The following is a 22,707-nucleotide window of genomic DNA, read 5'->3' on the forward strand; positions in this document are numbered from 1 at the left end:
TGGGTATTCAAGTTAAAAGGGAATGCACAAGGAAAAGTGGAAAGGTATAAAGCCAGATTAGTGGCAAAGGGATATCTTCAAAAATATGGAGAAGATTTTGATGAAGTGTTTGCACCTGTAGTGAAACACACGACAATAAGAACACTTCTGAGCATTGCAGTCTCAAAAGGCATGCAAGTCAAACACATTGATGTGAAAACAGCGTTTTTTCATGAAGATATAACTGAAGACTTGTACATGGAACAACCAACAGGTTTCATAAATACAAAACAAAGACAGCTAGTGTGTAGATTAAACAAAGGTCTTTGTGGATTAAAGCAAAGTGCAGAATGTTGGAATGAAAAATTGCATGAAATATTGACAAATTTAGGATTTAAGCAAGGTGAAGCAGATAAATGCTTGTACACTAGGTGCACAAATGGACAATATGCATACATTTTAGCTTTTGTTGATGATCTGCTCATTGCAAGCAAAAGTGAGCAAGAGTACAAGGACATTGTAAAGTGTTTAAACCACAATGTTGAGATAAAAGAACTTGGTAATGTGTCATACTATCTTGGTATAGAAATTGAGAAACAAAATGATGGTTCTTATCTTCTAAGCCAGAAGCAGAAAATAAATGAGCTTATTGAAAGTTTAGGTATGCAAGATGCCCAAGTTGTAAGCACTCCCATGATCACTGATTTTCTGAAGGATGAAACAGTAAGAGAACCTTTACCAGATAACATCCAATATAGATCAGCCATAGGTAAGCTTTTATATCTAGCTACCACATACAGGGCTGATATAGCAAATGCAGTAGGAATTTTGAGCAGAAGGGTCAGCTCACCTACCAAATCAGATTGGACTGCAGTTAAAAGGATGGTAAGGTATTTAAAGGGTACCATTGATTGTAAATTAAAGATTTCAGCCAATAGTAATCCAAAACTAATATGTTACTGTGATTCAGATTGGGCAGGGGATCATTCTGATTATAAATCCACAAGTGGATATGTGTTTATGTATGGAAATGTACAAATTTCATGGGCCAGTCATAAACAAAGTATTGTGAGTTTGTCTTCTACAGAAGCTGAATACGTGGCTGTATCGGAAGCGTGCAGAGAACTGATGTGGATTGAAAAACTTATGCTGGATTTTGGAATAGCTGAAAAGAGACCAATCCAGATAATGGAAGATAATCAGAGCTGCATCCGACTGTCACAGAATGACAAGGTTCAGTCACGCACCAAGCACATTGCAACGAAATACCACAACGTGCGAGAGTTGGCAAAGAAGGGGTCATCAGTCTACACTATTGTCACACCAGTGAGATGACAGCTGACATCATGACCAAACCGTTACCCAGAGAACATTTTGTGAATCTGCGTATAAAGCTTGGACTTTGTATGAATAAATAATTGCATGACAGTTATGCATGAGAAGGGGTTTGTTGGAATGTAATTGTATTTTGCATGCATTGCCTGTCACCTATTATTTCTCTGTGATTACTCTGTGACCTCTGATGTGAATTACTTAGAGAGGTCACATAGCTATGCAACTTCCTGTGGGGGTCAGATGCAGCACATGGAGCACATGGAGCACATGGAGCTCATGATCTCTCCTAACCTGAGAGGATCTATGGTGGTGTGAGCATCCATTACCATCTAAGCACATGGAAGGAGCTGATAATACAAATGTATAGTAATATGTAAATATAAGCCTGTCTGATTATAATCTAACTACAAACTGTGAGTAAACAGATGTTTTGTTACTTCAACTTTAAAGTGACTCAGCAGTGAATTATTCAGGGGTGAATGAGAGAGAGATGAAGAAAGAAATTAACATTTCTAAAGCTGAAGCTGTGTGTACTAAAATCTGCTAATTATTTACTACAAAAATAATCCAACAAGAAGGACATATAGGGAAAGGGACTATTGAAGAGAGGAAGATAAGATAAAGGTTACGAGCAAGTCAGAAACGACTCCTGGGCTGGTTAAATTGCTTCTTCAGTGCTAGCTGCTGACATTTAGTGGAACTTAACTCACCACAGACTGCTAAACTCAAAGCTAGCTTTTTTGTGTGCGGTCTGGGGGCAGAGTGGGCACTTACATGGTTAAGTGCCGATATGCAGCACTTAGGGACCCTTTTACGACGCAGTGGCAAGCCCAACGCGGGCTTACCATTTGCTAAAAGGGAAGTACTGCCGAGCTACTGCAGCAGTCTGGCGGTAGTTTCCTCCCCCAGTGCATGCCATTTCCGGGGCTGGAAAAATGTTTAAATTTTTGTAGCGCCAGTGTGTACCTGGCGGTAATCTGGCATTGCCGTGCGCTGCCCAGTTACTGCTGGGTTACTGCGGGAGCCCTTACTGCCACCAAAATGGGTAGCGGTAAGATTCTCCCCCGAAATGGCATGCGGCAAGTGCTTAACTTGCCGCACGGCAAATTTCTTGAAAAAACCCAAAGACCTTCCTTTTGCCCATTGCGGTAAAAGGAGGCCTCAGCGCAAAACACACGCCCATGCCAGCACAGGCCCCCTTTTGCCACAGCTTCATAAAAGGGACCCTAAACCATCTAAGTTTAGAGGTTAAATTGAACTACATATAAGTCAGGCCTATCTTTATGCAGTTAAGTGCTGAATATTACATTTAATTGCATAACGGATAGCCGGCTGCATAAACCCAGATAATCAATGCTGGTTCCTGGAGATGGCCTCGGCATTGAATATCCGGGACTAATGCTGGCAGTGGCTAAAAAACCACACCACTGCCGGCTGAATATTGATCCCTTGGGTGTCATTCTTGATTCTTCCCTCACCTTTAAATCTCAGCTAGATGCAGTTGTGAAATCATCCTTTTTTGCTTTCTGTAAAATCCATTCTCTCAAATCTTACCAGCTGCTCACCTTACGGCCCTTATTTGTGCTCCTGTTATCTCTAGAACTGACTATTGCAACTCTCTATACAATGATCTGCTCCTTTCTTTTCTGAGATGCCTTCCAACTCATTCAGTCCACAGCTGTTAAGTTTCTTTATGATGTAAACCATTTCAACCATTACTACTCCCCTCCTGATTTTCCATCATAGTAACATAGTAAATGATGGCAGATAAAGACCTGAACGGTCCATCCAGTCTGCCCAACAAGATAAACTCATTTTACATGGTATGTGATACTTTATACCCGAGTTTGATTTGTCCCTGCATTTCTCAGGGCACAGACCGTAAAAGTCTGTTCAGCACTGTTCCTGTACTAAAAGTTCTGAAGCTAACATTGAAGCCCCTTAAAATTTACACTCCAGCCCATCCCTATCTATTCAGTCACGATAAGGGCACAGACTGTAGAAGTCCACCCTGCACCGGTCTTACTCTCCAAATACCAACATCGCCACCCAATCTCCACTAAGATTCCACAGATCCAGTCCTTCTAAACCATGGCTCCGTCACCTCCTGTCTTAGATTCTTACCCTAGATCATCATGCCTTGTACCATGACTCACCACCCTATCTTGCCAACCTAATCATCCCTTAAACCTCTGTGTGCTGTGTTCTTTTTAGGCTTTATTTCCTCTGTTTGGCAATTTCACAACACTCAGCTTTCTTTTATTGAATTATTTATTTTAAAATGTATATACCATCTTAAAACATAAGTGGTTTCCAATAATACATATATAATAAAAACAAAACACAGAAGACACAAAACAATCCAATCATTACTCACTAAATTTGATCAAATAAACAGTATAAAAATCACCACTCAATAGAATTTTGCCACAAAAGCCATGTTTTTAGCTGCTTCTTAAATCGAGACACATCACTACATTAACATAAGTGACCTTGGAGTGCATTTCATAACTATGAGCCATTCACTGTAAACAATGAGGACCTTCTTTCTGCACAGTGTGATTGCATAATTGGACAATTGCATTGTTTTATCCAACCTCAAAGATCTCGTAGGATGATATACCTTCAAGACTTCTTGAAAATAGACAGGAGCAACCGCATACAAAGTTTGATGGATAAGTGTCAGGACCTTACACTGTATCTGCTGGACAACAGGTAACCAGTGCAAGTTCTTAAGAAATGGTGAAACATGAGCAAACTTACCCACCCAGCTATCAATCATGCCGCTGCATTATGGACCATATTCAAGGTAATAACGTTCTCTAACGTGGGTAACACATGAAAGGGATCTAAAACTGGCTTACAAAAATGGCCACTACTTCATGGACTACCGGAAACAAAACAGGGCACACTCTGACCCAGTTAGCAGGGGGGAAAAGCACCATGGGAGTAGAGCCCAGTACCCTACACCCACCACAATGCATTGCTAATGTGACTCTGCAGGGCACCTAACAGAAAAGGTGTCACACTCACCCGAGAGCCACATCGCAACCAGGGAAAGGCTGTCGGAGGATACAACACATTCTGCTGTCATGGAGGTGGGTACGGCATTTGAGGCTGGCATACAGGCTGGCAAAAAAGGTTTTTAGTTTTATTTTTTTAGTATGGGAGGATGTTGGTGACCACTGGGGGAGTATGGGGAGGTCATCCCCCATTCCCTCTAGTGGTCATCTGGTCATTTGGTGCACCTTTTTGAGGCTTGGTCGTGAAAATAAAAGGACCAAGTAAACCCGGCGATATACTGCTTATCGCCGTTTTTTTTCCATTATCGCCGAAAGCCGGCCATCTGGTAGCCATGCCCATGCCCGCCCATGTCCCGCCTTCTCTTTACCACCAACACGCCCCTTTGAACTTTGGCCGGTGACACGATGGGAAAGCGGTGATGTTGCCAAAAAAGCGGCTTTCGATTATACGGATTTGGCCGCTTTTCTGAGATCGCCGGCCATCTCCCGATTTATGTCGGAAAATGGCCGGCGATCACTTTCGAAAATAAGCTGGATAGTAACTTAATAAATGGCAGTAGATAAAGACTGCACGGTCCATACATCTGCCCAACAGTCACATTCATTATTATTTCATGATGAAACCAACTATACAACAGTATTACTAACATTTTGTTCAATAAATTCAACTTAAGATGCCTTCTCCTCCCCTTTTGAATTCTGCTACTGTTTTTGTCTCTACCATCTCCATCAAAAGGGCGTTCCAGACAACCATCATCCTTTCTGTAAAAAAGTACTTCCTGATATTACTCCTAAGTTTACTACCCTGCAACCTTAATTCCTGTCCTGTAGTTCTACCACTTTGTCATCTCTGAAAAAGATATGTTTGTATATTAATACCTTTCAAGTATTTAAGTCTATGAATCATATCTCCCCTATCCCTCCATTTCCTTTCTTCTAGGACACTGTTTCCCAAGAAAGAGATTTGCATATAATAGAAGCAGTATATGCAAATCAAGCTCATGCATATTCATTATGGATATCCTGCAAACTTGACTGGCAATGGATACTTCTAGTCTCTTCTCATACGTCTTTTGCTGCAAACTTCATACCTTTTTTGCCACCTTCCTCTGAGCCACTTCATGTCTTTTTATGTCCTTAGAAAGATATGGCCTCCAAAACTGAACACAATATTCTAAGTGGGGTCTCACTGGCCATTTTAATCTAGCATTTTATTACATCCAGAAACTGATGACTTACAGAGAAGGTGGCTTCAACTTTTTCCGGATGCCCATGTAAACTTTTGCAGTATCAAGAGGCCACTCCCGTTCAGGCTTGGAGCTCTATTTAAAAAAAAAAAAAAAAGTGAATGTACTTGTAATCAAAGGGTATAAATGTAACGTTACTAAAATCTAGAGATGCATGTTAACTAGTCTACACACCTCAGTGAATGATGTATGCACATCACTGAACCAAAATAGATAAAACAGAATCAGGCATATGAAATGGGAAAGAAACCTCAGTTTAACCACAGATGGATGGCTTAGTATAGCTAAGGTATGGAGGTACTCAGTTATTGATTTATTTATTAGGATTTATTTATTTACTGACTTTTTGAAAGAATTCACTCAAGGCGGTGTACAGTAAGAATAAATCAAACATTAGCAATAGGCAATTACAACAGTAAAAATATTGAAATAACTGTGCAAAGTATGGCATGGTGTACTACTTATAATGTCAACACAATATGTAATAGAACATTTTAGTTATGACAGGGAACATAGCAATTCCCACTGTAGCACAATAAGGAGGCAATAATACAGCTACAATTTTACAGAACCCAAGATATTCATTTGATAGGGGAATCTCCAGCACAGTCACAATGAAGGAGATACCAGTATTGCTGCAATATAGGGAGACCTCAGCAAAGGGCCAGCGCCAATTACAATTATGATGACAAATAAACCAACACTGCTTTGGAGAGGAGACCTGCAGATCCAGGATAGGGGAGACCACACCATGATTATTACTTGTGAGGTCATATCAGAGTCAGAAAATGTTGGTCTCAGTACAGATAAGATAGTAGGCTTTTCAGAAAGACAGTGAAATGTCTGGTTGGTGTACCTTTTTCTCTTTTAGCAGCAGTAATTTGCGATCTCGGATCACAAAATATCTTTCTTGAAATTTGCATCCAAGCAGTTTGGGGTGTTCTTCTCGGCACCTCAGTAAGCCACATTTGGGACTGTCTCTCTTTGTGCCTGGAGGAAAACAATGATATAATAGCACATATTAAAAGGTATTGGATGGTTAACTGAACCCCCCCACGATAATAAATTATTAATATTAACGCTCAGAAAAAAAACAAAGTTTGATTTGTATCTGGTCTTGAACTGGGAATCAAAATAGTAATGTATTAATAATCTTCTGAATTGTTTATTATTTAGATTATGTAATTATCTGTATCATCACTCTACACCTTTTCTGATCTAATATTAAAAACTGTTGGGGAATTTATTTTTTTTAACAATATGAAAACAAAACAGTCATCCTTTCCTAAAAATGGAAGGTGTTTAAAGTACCAGCTACAAATAAGATAACTTTGACTTGGGGAGAGTATGGGGACTGATGAAAGGCCAATGGGAGGACTGGTGTAAATCCCAGGAAGGAAGAAAGAGGAAACAAGAGAGAAAAAAGGTAAAACAATTTGGAAGGTCATATATGCAAATACTCATAGCTTATCTAACAAATTTGTTGACCTAAAAGCTACCATGGTGGTTAAGGAAATAGATGGGGTTGCAGTAATAACCAGGACTTGGAAATGATTGTTGCGGTTGTCCGGGTCCCCGCAGCAAGACCTGTTCAACTGCAACAATCATGACGCCAGCTGCGGAAGCCTATGAGAACAGGACTTGGAAGTCCAGGATGCACTTTTTTCAGAAAGAAAACGATATGTCACGCTCAAATGTTATTGAAATATGTGGGGGTAATTCTATAACTGCATTCATAATTAGGCATCTATAGACAGCATGGTAGGAGCCTATTCTATAAAGAAAAGCAGGTGCCTCTTTTTCTCTTCAAAATATTACTGTAACCAGGTACATATGCATGTATACACTTCCTGCCCTTGAAGGTACCTTGAGGCTGATATTCAGCCAGCAGTGGGCAGCATGGTTAAAGCCCACTGCCAGCGCTGAACCGGTTTCATTTTTGGCCGCTGAAACTTAACTGGTTAAGCCAATATTCAGCGCTAACTGGTTAAATTCCTAGCGGTTAAAGATAGGACTGCTTATCTTAACCACTAAACTCAGCGCTGAATATTGTCACTAACTGGCTATATTGTGCTATATAGCTGGTTAGCCACTATGCACTAACTGTGAATATTCAGCGGAGATAACCGAATATTCACAGTTAGCTAGTTAAAAGCTATTTAAGCAGTCAGTGGCCATTTCTGACCAGTTAAATAGTGCTGAATATTTGGGGGGGGGGGCTTGCGTTTGGGATACAGCTATGGGACTTTATCCTTGATTCCGCCACACTTCTATTATGGAGATAAGTCCTGTTCCTAGCCTTTCACCTCTAGCACTCTCCTCTTTCCTACCCCTTACCTCATAATTATTGCAATTCTGGTTCTTTAATATTATCTTTAACATATAATGCTACTCTTCCTCCCTTTCTTCCTACCCGCTAAATCTAAGCCAATCTCTTTCATCACAGTTTTTTCGGAAGGCGGTAGGAGCCTATGATGCTGGCCACTTCAGTGGAGTCCTAATGTGAGGTTCCCTGGGCTATTGAGGCTATTTTTCATTTACATGTAAATATTTAGTTTAGGTCAAAGTCCTACGTCCAACTATTGAGTGAATAAAAGAGTGATATTTAGGGTTTTTGATAAAGATGATTTTAGCCACCAAAATAGCAGTGGATCCACAAAAACACAGTCCAGGATACATACAGAATCATTTCATTTTCATTTGATTTATTCATTTATATCCCACATTATCCAAAGCATGTTCGGTTCAATGTGGCTCACATACAACATGTTAAAAGTAATAATGTGGTTTACATATAACGTAGTAAATAGTAACAACCGTTAAACATAACTTAATATACATTGTGATAAACCACTAACAGATAAATGGTAATCATAATGTGTGAAACTAAACATTATAATGGTGGAGGACAGGGTAAATGGAAGTAAGGAATGAATACATCGGGTGACAGTTAAGACTGGTAAGCATGTCGTGGTTGGGCTAGTATGTGTACTCCTAGTGGTGTAAATCAGTGAAAGGAGGGCCAGACATGGTGATCGGGAGCAGATGTCAATTACTTAGAATTGTACAGTGTTGAGGGTGGTGGACTCCTCGGATATTGTTAATGGGTATCGGTTCTTTGAAAGTATTGATGAGGGTTATGGAGAAATGGATGTGATGTCAGTGTAACTATTCTGTTTTTTGAACACATGTGCTTTTAACATTTTCTGAAAAATTAAGTATTCAGTGATACTTCTGATGTTGGATGGAGGGTGTTCCAGTTCAAGGTTCAGAAATAGGAGATGCAGGTAGTGTATATAGATTTGTAGTGTATGTCCTTGCATTGGCAGTGGTGGAGAGTCAGAAAATTGTGAGTACTCACTACAGGGTTCCTCAAGGGAAGTTCAATGAGTGTTGTAAGATATTCTGGGGATAGACTTTGAAGAATTTTGAAGACAAGAGTTGCAGCCTTTAAATTAATTCTGGCTTTTATAGAGAACCAGTGAAGTGTTTGTAGCAGTGGAGAGGCTCTCTGGTATCGTGGAGACCTGAAAATCAGATGCTATGCTGTGTTCTGTATAGTTTGTAGTTTTTTTAGATTGAGGTCCTTGGGATAGGATTATAGATTGGACCACAAATTGGAAAGTTGGTATTGGGAAGAAGCTCCTGGTTCTTCATAGTTTCTCTGGAGGGGCGCCCAAGTTTTCCTGAGGACATCCTCGCAGGACGTCCCGGCGAAGGGGTGGGGAAACCTGTATTATTGAAACAAGATGGGCGTCCATCTTTTGTTTCGATAATATGGTCGGGGACGCCCAAATCAGCAAATTTAGGTCGACCTTAGAGATGGTCGTCCCCGATTTTCGGCGATAATGGAAACCGAGGACGCCCATCTCAGAAATGACCAAATTCAAACCATTTGGTCGTGAGAGGAGCCAGCATTCGTAGTACACTGGTCCCCCTGACATGCCAAGACACCAACCGGGCACCCTAGGGGGCACTGCAGTAGACTTCAGAAATTGCTCCCAGGTGCATAGCTCCCTTACCTTGTGTGCTGAGCCCCTCAATCCCCCCAAACCCACTCCCCACAACTGTACACCACTACCACAGCCCTTAGGGATGAAGGGGGGCGCCTAGATATGGGTACAGTGGGTTTCTGGTGGGTTTTGAAGGGCTCACATTTGCCACCACAAGTGTAACTGGGGGGGATGGGCCTGGGTCCGCCTGCCTTAAGTGCACTGCACCCACTAAAACTGCTCCAGGGACCTGCATACTGCTGCGATGGACCTGAGTATGATATTTGAGGCTAGCATAGAGGCTGGCAAAAAATATTAAAAAAAAATTTTTTTGAGGGTGGGAGGGTAAAAAAAATGTTTTCAGATTGGGAGGGGGTTAGTGACCACTGGGGGAGTAAGGGGAGGTGATCCCCGATTCCCTCCGGTGGTCATCTGGTTATTTAGGGCGCACTTTTGTGGCTTGGTCATAAGAAAAAAAGAACCAGGTAAAGTCATCCAACTGTTCGTCAGGGCCGCCCTTCTTTTTTCCATTATCGGTCAAGGACAACCATGTGTTAGGCACGCCCCAGTCCCGCCTTCGCTACACTTCCGACATGCCCCTGTGAACTTTGGTCTTCCCCGCGATGGAAAGCATTTGAGGATGCCCAAAATCGGCTTTCGATGCTGATTTGAGCGACCCTGTGAAAAGGACGCCCATCTTGCGATTTGTGTCGAAAGATAGGCATCCTTCTCTTTCGAAAATAAGCCTGATAGTTGTCATGATTGTGGTCGTGACCTCTCCCAGACGTACCTTATTTCTGGTGGTCAGCTCTGTGCTGGCTTCTGTTTCTTCTGTCTGTGTTGCTAGAGCTGGCTCTGTGTCTGTGGGCTGGCTGCTCCCAGCATGAGTCTAATTGCTTTACTATACTGCAGCTGTGTGTGTTACCTGAGCTAGCTCTGCCTCTGTGTGCTGGTTGCTTCCAGCGTGGCTCTAATTGCTCTGCTATACTGCACCTGAGTATATTGAGCTTCTCTGTGGTTCTGTTGCTCTGTGTTTCAGTATGCTGGCTGCTGGTGTCTGGTGGTGGTGACATCATCAGGCAGGGCCTTGATAAGGAAGTGGTGTTCTTTCCTTCAGGGCCTTTGCAACGTTTGCATTTGCGCTTGCTATAGGGCCAGGTCAGTGTTAGTGCAGTGTGCACTTGTGACTTGTGTGTTTAGCTTTCCTGCTTTTCCCTGGTGGTTCCCCTGCTTTCCCTCTGGGTGCTTTAGAAGCACTACTGTGTTTTGGTGCTTTAGAAGCACTTCTGGGTTTGGTGCTTTAAAAGCACTTCTGTGTTTGGGGCTTTAGAAGCTCTGTTGTGTTTAGTGCTTTGGAAGCACTGCTGTGTTTGGTGCTTTGGAAGCACTGCTGTATGTAGGGCTTTAGAAGCTCGGTTGTGTTTGGTGCTTTGGAAGCACTGCTGACTTACGTGTTTAGCTTCCTTGTTTTTTTCCCTTGTGGCTCCCCTGTCTTCCCTTTTAGTGCTAGGAGCTCTTCTGTTGTTTGGTGCTTAGACCACCTTAGTTAGTTTAAGGTTGTAGAGCTGTAGCTTGGTGCTCAGAGCACCTGTGTTAGGTTAGTGCTGTGTAGCAGTGCTGTAGTTTGGTGTTTAGGAAGCACCTTTGTTAGCTTATGTGTTTAGGTTCCCTGCTCTTTCCCTGTGGCTCCCCTGCTTACCCTAGTAGTGCTTAGGAGCACTCCTGTTAGTATAGGGCTTTGGAAGTCCTTCTGTTAGTGTAGCGCTTAGTAGCGCTGCTGTTAGTTTAGTGCTTAGGTCTGTTAGTTTACTGTTAGGAACACTTGGTTTAGGGCTTGGGAGCACTTATGTCAGTTTAGGCTTTAGGAGCACTTCTGTTTCTAGCTTGTTCTAGTCCTGATCCCTGTGTCATCCGGTATCCGGTAAGTCCTGCCAGCCACTCAAACCCAAGGGCTCAACCCTTGGGGGGCAGTGGCTAAGTGCAGGTGAAGCTGTATGGACCAGTCCAGTGTGCTCCAGTCCTGTGTGTTCCAGTCCAGTGTGTTCCAGTCCAGTGTGTTCCGGTCCAGTGCGGACCAGTCCGGTGTCCTCCAGTCCAGGGGATTCCAGTCCATGTGTTCCGGCTCGCTGGGCAGTGCCTGCAGTCCTTGCCGGTGCTGGTGTGCGTGCCCAGTGTTGGTTGGTGGGTTTTTCCTGCTGCTGTCGTTCCTCGTCAGCAGCCCAAGGGTTCACACTTGTTCCAGAGCCTGGCCCCGCGGGCTCTGAACCTGAGAACCTGACAATAGTGTTCTAATGGTTTTTTTGTGACTGTGGCTATTTGGTCATCAAATGTTAGGTTTTGTTCGAGTATCAGTCTAGTACTTTTATGTTTAAATCTTTTTATTAACGGCAACATAACATATACAATTCTCAAAGCATAACATAAGTACAGATTGTCATCATCACCGTTCATGTTTACAGTTTCTCCCCCCCTTCCCCTCCCATCTCTCAGCCATCTATTAACTCAACCCCCCTCACTTCAGTCTAGTACTTTTAATATTTATTAATATTAATATTGTTTATATCCTGGATTGTGCTTTTGTGGACCCACTACTGTTTTTTTGGTAGCTGGTGTACTTTGTAGTGGGATGCCTCTATTTTTATATTAAAAGATTTTACACACATAAATCATTTGAATATGGACTTCTATGTTTTTCTGTTACTACAAACACGTTTATCTTCAGGTCATTGAGATGTTATAGAGTCTCACTTACTTACCTGTGAAAAGGCAACTTCCTTCTCCAATAGGAACTTTCTTTACCAGTAAATAGGCAGAACTTGGTTCTGGTAGCTTACACCATTGGAGGGCTTGTTCTAGGACTTTCTGTTTGGGATGTAGAGGTCGTTCTGTGAAAATTAAACAATCAAACAGAAAATGTTTTACAGTTTCAGTTTATGATGACAGTCGGGGCCTTGAATTTAGGAAACACCTTTTGCAATGCAAATAACAATCTGGACAGTTTTAAACCATTCTCTAATTGCTTGCTTTCAATTCCAACTCTGCTTAAAAAAGTATGATACTAATAATCTATCCCCAAATGCTTCCAGACCAATAATGTGGGTTTATCCAATTTTGAAGTTGTTTTTATCTACAAAATGACAACAATTAGCCACCAACCATTCCCTCCTCTTAATAAATTTATATATCTTTCCTACTAACCTAATTCCCCATTTTCCATCACTTCAAAGATTAACCAGATGTCCGCACTTGCTGCCACATTACGCATGTCCAACACCTGATTGGCCAGCTCTTCTGCTGTCATGGTAGGTGATACCTGCAATGGTAGAGATAAGAAGCAGAAACACATACTATGATAATGTAAAAACTGCAGATCAAGAGTGTATTCATTCATATGGGACACTTCACTGATACAAAGCCAGTCAAGGGTGCCATTCATAGGGAATTGCACACCTGACAATGCAATTGATCTAAGACAGGGAAGAGAGCAACACTATAATTGATTATAGCAATGGAAAATGAGCAAAGTGAAAATAAATGTGAAACTGATTGTAAGTACTATCTTTCTGAGCAGAAGGGTAGCAAGGTGTGCCCCCATTTGCAAGGATTTAGAAAACAATCCCTCACAAGTAACATGTAATGAATAAAGTGTAATGTGCAGAGTGTGGGGAACATGTCAATTTTGTGGATAGCGCATTTCAGAAGTTTAGTAATTAAGTAATTTTGTCACTTGCTTTTGTTAACTGCTTATATTGCTGCATTTTTGTCGTAATTTGTTGCACTGTGTATGGAATACACCCCTGAGAAGGTTCTATAGGCACATAGTGTGCTTAAAACAACTAAAAGCTTAAAAAATTTAAAGAAGGGGGACTTTCAGTGATTGAGAAGCTTGTCCACCCTCTAGGTTGTTAATCCACTTTGGCAGTTGAAAACCCTGCTTGGGTGAGTTATATTTCTGAGAAGTTCCCCTTCTCAATCAAAACATTTTTCTCCGCATCATTTATATGCTACAGCGGACTTATTTTTGTGCAACAAAGTAGAACAGATAAATATATCAAATGGACTCAAATTAGTGGATAGAGAAGAGAAGTGTTATTCTTTAAATATTATGTGACATTAGATAAGTTCTTCCACATCTTTGGTATATTGGCACTCCGTTCTTTTGTATATTCCCATTTGCATGGAGGCAGGCTATTTGTTGATAGATAGATATAGAGCTAGATAGATACAGAGAGATTGATAGATAGATAGAGATATAAAAAACAAAGCCTGCCTCCATGTGAATGGGAATATATATATATATATATATATATATATATATATATATATATATATATATATATATATATATATATATATATATATATATATATATATATATATATATATATATGTTAAGCATTGTCTGTAACAGATTACATTGCCTGTACCTTTAATTAAGGTTGTGCCCCTCGAACTATAAATCCCTGTAATCCTGTAGTTCTCTATTATAGGCTCTTCCAGAGCACATGTCCCAGATCCCTGTATCTTTTGTAATTGTTTCTATTAGCTTGCCCTGTTCTCTGTGCATGCTGGGCAAGTTCCCCTCCCCCTCTCATCTCTCCATCAGGTTTGTAAGTTAGTCTGAAGCATATCTCCTCTGTGAACGGAAACTGTCTATCTATGCTGTATGACCCCCTTCAAGTTACTGTGACGCTATCAAGATTTTATTAGTGCAGAAGTATAAACAGCATTACTCTCAGCATATTGGTAAATTACTCCCAGCTTCTCTCCTGCATGGAGAGAGAGCTGGTTGAGAACAGACTCCCAGTTTGCAAGGCAAAAACTCTTGTCCTGCACATCTTTAAGATATTTTTCTGTGTTTGATTATTGGATTAAAGACGATTTTGGTTCAAGAGTTCTGAGTCTTCTCATAGTGACGTTCTATACTCTGGTTTAAACTGCATGTCAATCACCTCAGTGAAAGGGTAGAACACCTATGTTTTCACTAACCTTTAGAGTGACACAACAATCTGATAGCTTCTGTTCCAGATACACCTCAATAATCAAATCTCCAGCTTGTGACAACTGCCAAGACAGAGAGAGAGAGAGAGAGACAATCTCAGGAACATATAGATTAGATTCTACTATAGATTTCATACAGTGATATTCATTGTTAGACAAGCAAATGGGAAGTTACTAAATTTCTAACAAGCAAAGGATGTATACAGAGCACGGAGTAATTCCATAAGGAGGCATCTAGTTTTAGGTGACAGGAGAGTGGATAAATAGAGGTATTCTGTTCATTTGCATGTGTAAGTGGCCATCCTGCTTATTTTCGAAAGAGAAAAACGCCTATAGTGCGACCTAAATCGGGAGATAGACGTTTGTCTCGCAAAGGCACCCAAATCGGTATAATCAAAAGCCGATTTTGGGCATTTCCAACTGCACTCCGTCGCGGAAACGAATAAAATTGATGGGGGCATGTCGGAGGCGTGGTGGAGGCGGAACTGGGGCGTGGTTATCAGCCGAGGAGAGATGGGCGTCTTTAGCTGATAATTAAAAAAAAAAGGCGTTTTTACCGCAATTTTGGGTCACTTTTTTTGGACCCTTTTTTTTCACGAACAAGTCCCAAAAAAAGTGCTCCAACTGACCAGTTGACCACTGGAGGGAATCGGGGATGACCTCCCCGGACTCCCCCAGTGGTCACTAACCCCTTCCCACCAAAAAACCCCCACTTTACAAACTTTTTTCCAGCCTCTATGCCAGCCTCAAATGCCATACCCACCTCCATGACAACAGAATGTGTTCAATCCTGTCACAGCCTTTCCCTGGGTCAGATGTGGCTCTCGAGTGCAGTACAGGATCACATCAGCATTGCATTGTGGTGGGTGTAGGGTATTGGGCTCCGTGATTTCATTAGCTTGTGTTACAGGCTCTTCTCCCATGGTGCTTTTCCCCCTGCCTACTGGGTCAGAGTGTGCCCTGTTGTGTTTCCTGTTGTAGTCCATGCGGTAGTGGCCATTTTTGTAAGCCAGTTTTAGTTCCCTTTCCTGTGTTAGCCACGTTAGACAACTTAGTTCTTCCCTTGAATGTGGCTGAAAGAGGGCATTGTACAGCATTCTGCTAGCTCTGACCTACTGCTCATCTCAGTACCAGGGAGACTCGTTGCCAGTGGGGCACAACTTCTGATCTGCAGTTAACTGTGAGTAAAGGCGGTTATTCCTATAAAGGACGTTTTCGGAGAGATTAGTCTTCAGGTGTCAACTGGTGTGCCAATGTTATATAGTAGCAACCAGTCCTAGAGGCCTGCGTGTATGCAGGTCCCTGGAGCACTTTTAGTGGGTACCGCAGTGCACTTCAGCCAGGTGGCCCCAGGCCCATCCCCCCCCCAACTGTAACACTTGTGCTGGTAAATGGTAGGCCTCCAAAACCCACTGTACCCACATGTAAGTGCCCCCTTCACCCCTAAGAGCTATGGTAGTGTTGTACATTTGTGGGTAGTGGGTTTTGGGGGAGGGGGGTTGGGCGCTCAGCACCCATGGTAAGGGAGCTATGCATGTGGGAGCTTTTTCTGAAGTCCACCGCACTGACCTAGGGTGCCCAGTTGTTGTCCTGGCATATCAGGGGGGCCAGTGTACTACCAATCCTGGCCCCTCCCACGACCAAATGGCTCGGTTTAAGACGTTTTTGAGCTGGGCGTTTTTAGTTTCCATTATCGCTAAAAAAAACAAACGCCCAGCTCAAAAATGTCCATTTTTTTTAAAAAATCGGTTCGGCCTGCCCCTTCACGGACCCGTTCTCGGAGATAAACGCCCATGGAGATAGGCGTTTCTGTTCGATTATGCCCCTCCATATGTGTGGAAACGGCCTCTCACAGAATACCAGCTAGCAGAAAAGCACCATGATTTGATGATGCAATACCTGTTCTTTATAGAATAGGCTTTCCTAGTGCATAAATCTAGGTGTCCTGTAATAGAATTATCCTCACACTGGTACTGAAGATACACATTAATTTAAATGGCACAATTTGTGTTTAAATTAAAACACTGACCTCCACTGCTGAATATTAATCCCTGAGTTTTCTTAATAAAAATGAAGGCTTTGGCATAGGCATGAAATAGAGCTGACAGGTACAGTGATCCTGGTGAAGTGGGTTCAATTCCCACTGTAGCTCCTTATGACTCTGGGCAAGTCAATTAACCCTCCATTGCCCCAGGTACAAAATAAGTACCTATATACAATATGTAAACCGCTTTGATTGTAACCACAGAAAGGCAGTATATCAAGTCCCATCCCCTTTCCCTTTACATGATGTCCATGTTTTGAGGCTGATGTGGAGCCTAAAATGTCCAGCTTCCTGGGCAAACCAGTCTATGGTAATCTGAATGTCTTCCAATGAGTTGACTACAAGAGCACACTCATATGCAAAACAAGTCTCTAACCGCTGACCAACTTAAAAAACATAGAATTAGAACATGCTGGCAGAGAATGGGCCTAATCATAGATGGCATGAAGGAGGATAAAGACAAGAGAAAAGGATGGAAAGAACAGACATATTAAAGTAGAATTTTTAAATTAAAGGTGTTATATACATACTTGTTTATTGTAATAATTAAAGATTGTAGTAAAACATTACAAATTATAATTGACATAGTAAGAAACGGACATGTGTAGAATGGATAAAGAAGAGTCATGTCATGAAGGGAAGAAGCAGATTTGTATGAAAGGTCCTGTTACCTGAACATCCTTCCAGGTTGTGATCAAACTGTTTTCTAAATCCATCTGTGTCACCTGCTCCTCATCAATCTGGAAAAGACAAAAAAGGAGATTTATTTTATTTACAAAATCTTATATTTCACCCACCTACAAATCTGGGCATCTAGGAATGAAGCTACACATCATAAGCACAAAACCTTCAGATTATTTGATATCAGGCTTAATTGGTAATATTTTAAAACTATTAAGTGGCAGCAACAAGTACTATTTGCTAATCCTTAATGTGTTTCACATTTCACATTAAATTGTATTTGTTATACCAGAAATGATTTGAAAATAGCTAAGCAGATTATAAAAAAGCATTAAAAGTAAAGTAATTAGAAAAGAAAGGAGGAGGAACAAGAGGAGGCCTAGGTAGGGAAGTTGGAATCAGTTTAGTCTACAAAATAAGTAGGGGAGAGACAAAGAATAGGAGACTTAAGCCAAAGATATTGCTGACCTTAGGCTCTTGCTACAATGTGAGATTGAGTTCTGAGCACAGATCCTTGAATAGCAAAGGAGGAGGTTCTAGCTGAGTGAGATCCAATTAGATAGTGAGTTGCAACAACTAGGAGTTGCTATTGTGAGTGTATAGGATAGGGCATAAGGCATAAGGCCTCTATGTAAAAATGAGGGGAGCCCCATTGTGATTATTTGATGGGCAAGCAGTAGAACCTTGAAGTGCAATTGCTAAGCAACAGCTATCTGGAGAGGAGTTACACTATCATATTTTTTTTAGCACCGTAAATCAGATTTACTTCTGTGTTCTGAGTTAATTGGAGGTGACTTAGTTGATATTGTGGAAGGTCCAAAAATAAAGCGTTACAGTAATCCAACCTGGAGATTGCCAAAGACTGGACTAGTAAATGAAGTGAGTTTAAGTCGAAGAAGGAGCATGCAGATCCAATTTGGCAAACAGTGAAAAGTAACTTCGTAGTCAGAGAGGAGATATGACTGAGGAGAGTGAGGTGAGATGGGATGTGAGGAAACAGAGAAGAAGCACACTCAAGTGGAGAAGAAAAGGAGACATAAAGAGTATAAAAATGAACCGGATAATATTCAAAACAATTTAAGTGGGCAGGAGAGGCTCCAGCCCACTTATATCGCTTGTCTATGGCTAACTGTGAATGTTCAGTGGCACTTATTTGGTTATTGCTGCTGAATTTTCTCAGTTAGCGACTGAGCCGAAACTGGTTAACTTGTGAACGCTCCAGTGATGGAGTTGGCACATATGTGGTTAAGTGCCAATATTCAGCCCTTAACAGCATAAGATAACCGCTTAAATGGGGCCACATTAATAGAAGGCCTATCTTTAAGCAATTAAGGTTATGTAGTTAAGGCAGTGGCGTACCGAGGGTGGGGTGGTGGGGGCGGTCCACCCGGATTGCACGCTGCCGGGGGTTGCAGGGCGCAGCCGCTCGGCTGTTGGCTCTGCTGGTTCCCTGCTCCCTCTGATGTTACTTCCTGTTTCGGGGCAGAGGGAGCAGGAAACTGGTGGAGCCGACAGCCGCGTGGCTGCTCCCAGCACCTCAGGAGATGAGTAATGCACCCGAGGGGGGGGTGTTTGGAGATGATGTGCTGGGATGACGATGACGCTGCACCCATGGGGGGATGCTGCGCAGCGGCAATCCACCCCAGGTAGCAGCCGACCAAGGAACACCACTGAGTTAAGGGCTGAATATTGCACTTAACCGTATAAGCTTTAATGGCCAACCTATAACCGGTTATTCTGTGCCGATACCCGGACATGGCCCTGCATTGAGTATCGTGGAATACAGCCAGAAGCAAACATAAAAATGCTGACTGCCACTGGATGAATATCGTCTGGGAAGAGTATAGGTAAAAAAAGAAGAGAAAAATAATGGAGAACTAAATTTAGAGAAGGAAGGAAGGAAGGAAGAATGTGCAAAAAGGACATGAAGAAAGAGAACAGAGACAAGAAAGGAGCAGAAGAGGAGAGAAAGACAGCGACAATATGCAAGGAGTGAGAAACTGGAAAGAGTAAAGGGAAAGGAACAGGTAAAAAGGGAAGAAGAAGGGGATACAAACTTACATTGAACACTCGAACATAGTTATCAATCAGATCTTCCATCACTTTCACTTCGTGCTCTCCTTTTCCATCTGTCTGGAAGAGGCTGGGAGCAAACAGCAAAGAAAGGTTCTTGGTGCACATCTGATTGAGGCTTGCACATTTCTGCACCCTGAGTTCCCACAAGAAGAAGAAGAGGGAGAGAAGGGTTAAAAGAATCAGGACACTGGTTAAAACTTTAGATCATATTCACTGTTGGATGTTGCATCAGGAAAGGTAAATTCTAACCTAGTAAAATTCAGGATCTCAAAATTTATCAGCTCATTCCATAGAATTTGGAATTAAGAGTTGCTCTACATAAAGTTTCACTATCCTAGTTCAAATTCTACTACTGCGGAACATAAAATCCACTTCAGAGTTAAAATTCCAGGAACAATCTGCTGTTTAAAATAATAATCCTTGTTTAAATGTATACACCTGGTACTCAAAAGGTATATGGAGTCTAAAACATCTCATAGATCAAGGGAAAAGAAGCATAGGGTCCTTTTACTAAGGTGTGCTGAAAAATGGCCTGCGGTAGTGTAGGCGTGGGTTTTGGGCGTGCACAGATCCATTTTTCAGGGCGCCTGTAAAAAAAAGCTTTAAATTTTTTGCCAAAAATAGATGTGCAGCAAAATAAAAATTGGCGCGCGTCCATTTTGGGTCTGAGACCTTACTGCCAGCCATTGACCTAGCAGTAAGGTGTCATGCATTAACTGGGTGGTAATGACCCACACGTGTCAGAAAATAAAAATTATTTTTTGGACACGCATAGCGGAAGTTCGGCAAAAATGAAACAAGAGCCACGCGGTAGCCAGGCGATAACTTCAAATTGCCGCGCATAGGCACTTACACAGCTTAGTAAAAGGGCCCCATAGTTATAACTAGATTCAATTGAGGACTTGCATCAATGGATCAAAGTTTCAACAGGAGACCCCCCCCCCCCCCCACCTGTAAAATTGTGCTTGCAGGCCTGCAAAAGTATATTGCACATAAGAGATGATTTCTCTTTTAGGAATGTTGTTTGGAAGTTCTTTGCTACAAAACAGAGGTTCTCAATGCCCAGCCGATTCCACTTCCAGGATAGTAACAATATGCAAGAGATAAAAGTGCATGCACTACCTCCACTGTCTAGAAATCTATCTCATACATATTCATTGTGGGAGTCCTGAAAACCTGACTGGCTAGGTGTACCCTGAGGTATGGCCTGAGAACCCCTGCTATAAACTGAAATATATCAAAACCAAATTAAACAGGGTGAACATTAATAAACTTGCAGGGGGGAATATCATGGGGGTCGATATTCAAAGAGATTTAACTGTCCAGAAACGGCTCCTAGCTGGTTAAATCACCTGTTCAGGCTAACCGCTAATTTTCAGCAGCATTAACCGGTTATTGCCGGTGAAAATAACCAGTTAGCACCGAACTGAAAATTAGCTATTTTGGGGGTGTCCCAGAAAACAGTAGGGCAGCCGATCTGCAAACTCCAACATGGAGAACAAAACAAGAAGTGTTTTTGTATATTCATGGTGGTGAAGAGTTTTGAATACACCGTATAGCCCCTGATGCAGCCCCTGTGTGGGCAAAACACGGCCTGTGTCGGGCATCATTCTGGTTTGTGTTTTATAAATAAACATTTGTCTCTACCTTCATTGATCTGCTTGTTTTGTTTTCCTATTTTGGGGGTGTTTCGAGGGTAGAGTCGGCACTTGACTGATTAAGGGCCAATAGTCAGCACTTAATGGGCCAGATTAACTGCATAAATAGGACCACATAAAAGTCAGTTCCACCTTTACGTGATAACCCATAGCTGAATATTACACTTAACTAGCTGCTGGCTCCAGAAACACAGAAATTCAATGCCGGATTGAATTTCCAGGTTTAACACTGGCCGCAGTCAGCAAAAAACACTGATCGCTGCCAACTGAATATCGGACCCAATGTGTACGATATATAAATATGATGCGATAGTAGCTGGTAAACTTACAGAGATACTTCATCAGTATCTGGCCATTTATGCTTGAGTTGATGCAAAATTAAGTTTGATTTCAGGTCATACTAAAGCCCCCTTTTACAAAGCCGCATGCTAATGCCGACACAGCCCATTCAATTGAATGGGCTGTGTCGGCATTACCGTACCGCCAGCCGCTAACACCACTTTGTAAATGTTAGTTTAGAAGTTCTTAAGGTTTTGTTGAATGATTAATTTGTGAGGTAATTATTTCTGTTTCCTTCTGTATTAGAGAGGTCTGGTAGCCGTGTTAGTCCACTCTTAAAGGTTATCAATAGAAATCAAACAAAATAAAACATGGAAAAGAAAATAAGATGATACCTTTTTTATTGGACATAACTTAATACATTTCTTGATTAGCTTTAGAAGGTTACCCTTCTTTGACAGATCGGAAATAAGCAAATGTGGTAGCAGATAGTATATATAAGAGAAACATCAAAGCATTACTTTGACAGTCTGACAGAGTGGGAAGGTGGGGGTATGCATGGGGACATCAAAGCATTTCATTGATATTCTAACAGGATGGGTGTTGGTAGGTGAGAGGAGGGTAATAAACAGAGAAATAAACAGAGAAATACAGCTTTATGGTTTATATTGGGTTAGAAAACCCAGATCCTTATTAAGTCCTGTTTGTTGGGTGTCAATATATTCAATCATTCTTATTTCAAAGGTCTTACGTTCCTGTATTTTTTAAAATTACCTTTCAGTATTCTTACTGTGAAATCACTGGTGCAGCGTTCTGGTCTTGTAAAGTGTTGGCCCACACGAAGAAGGGCAACCTTCGAAAGCTAATCAAGAAATGTATTAAGTTATGTCCAAAAAAAAAGATATCATCTTATTTTCTTTTCCATGTTTTATTTTGTTTGATTTCTATTGATAACCTTCTGTATTAGGATTGCCACTTCTCACGTTTTTATTGCAGATTACAACTTGCTTGCCATTTCCAGTTAAAATAACTGTACCCAAAACACGCTGAAGTTCGCATCTACTTTGATGTCATCTCTTTTAGTGTCAAAAGCTTGTATGAAATCAGTGGCTCAACTTATACAATAACCTGGCTGCTCAGTGATCACTGGCTTAATAGGGTGTCTGGACTTACCGGTAAAGGTGACCTATCAGAGCAGCCAGCGTTGTCCGGTTCACCCTGGGCAAATGGTTAATTAGCTCCTTGTATCTCTCCAGCCGTTTCTGTTTCAGTGGTATCTCTGAAGAACAGAGTTTTGGTCATAAAACTGAGCAAGCACTAATAATTAAGGGTTGAACACCCACATTTATTTTTGTGCCTACAGAATGAAGAACAAGAAATATTCACGTTTTA

At 41.6% G+C, this 22,707-nt stretch overlaps 1 protein-coding gene across 3 annotated transcripts in view; it reads right to left on the reverse strand.

Annotated features, from left to right (window-relative positions):
* ARAP3 (ArfGAP with RhoGAP domain, ankyrin repeat and PH domain 3) overlaps positions 1–22,707 on the reverse strand; it is a 218,876-nt gene that overhangs the window by 32,456 nt on the left and 163,713 nt on the right. For all 3 annotated transcript variants that reach the window (XM_030211196.1, XM_030211194.1, XM_030211195.1), the window contains 8 exons: positions 22,489–22,594; positions 19,364–19,511; positions 17,293–17,361; positions 14,566–14,640; positions 12,775–12,889; positions 12,333–12,461; positions 6,441–6,574; positions 5,577–5,659 (listed from right to left, as the gene is read on the reverse strand). In XM_030211196.1, the coding sequence (XP_030067056.1) occupies positions 5,577–5,659; positions 6,441–6,574; positions 12,333–12,461; positions 12,775–12,889; positions 14,566–14,640; positions 17,293–17,361; positions 19,364–19,511; positions 22,489–22,594 (859 nt within the window). The remainder of the gene's footprint in view (positions 1–5,576; positions 5,660–6,440; positions 6,575–12,332; positions 12,462–12,774; positions 12,890–14,565; positions 14,641–17,292; positions 17,362–19,363; positions 19,512–22,488; positions 22,595–22,707) is intronic.

The sequence above is a fragment of the Microcaecilia unicolor genome, chromosome 8 (genome assembly GCF_901765095.1).
Source record: "Microcaecilia unicolor chromosome 8, aMicUni1.1, whole genome shotgun sequence".
Classification (NCBI taxonomy): domain Eukaryota; kingdom Metazoa; phylum Chordata; class Amphibia; order Gymnophiona; family Siphonopidae; genus Microcaecilia; species Microcaecilia unicolor.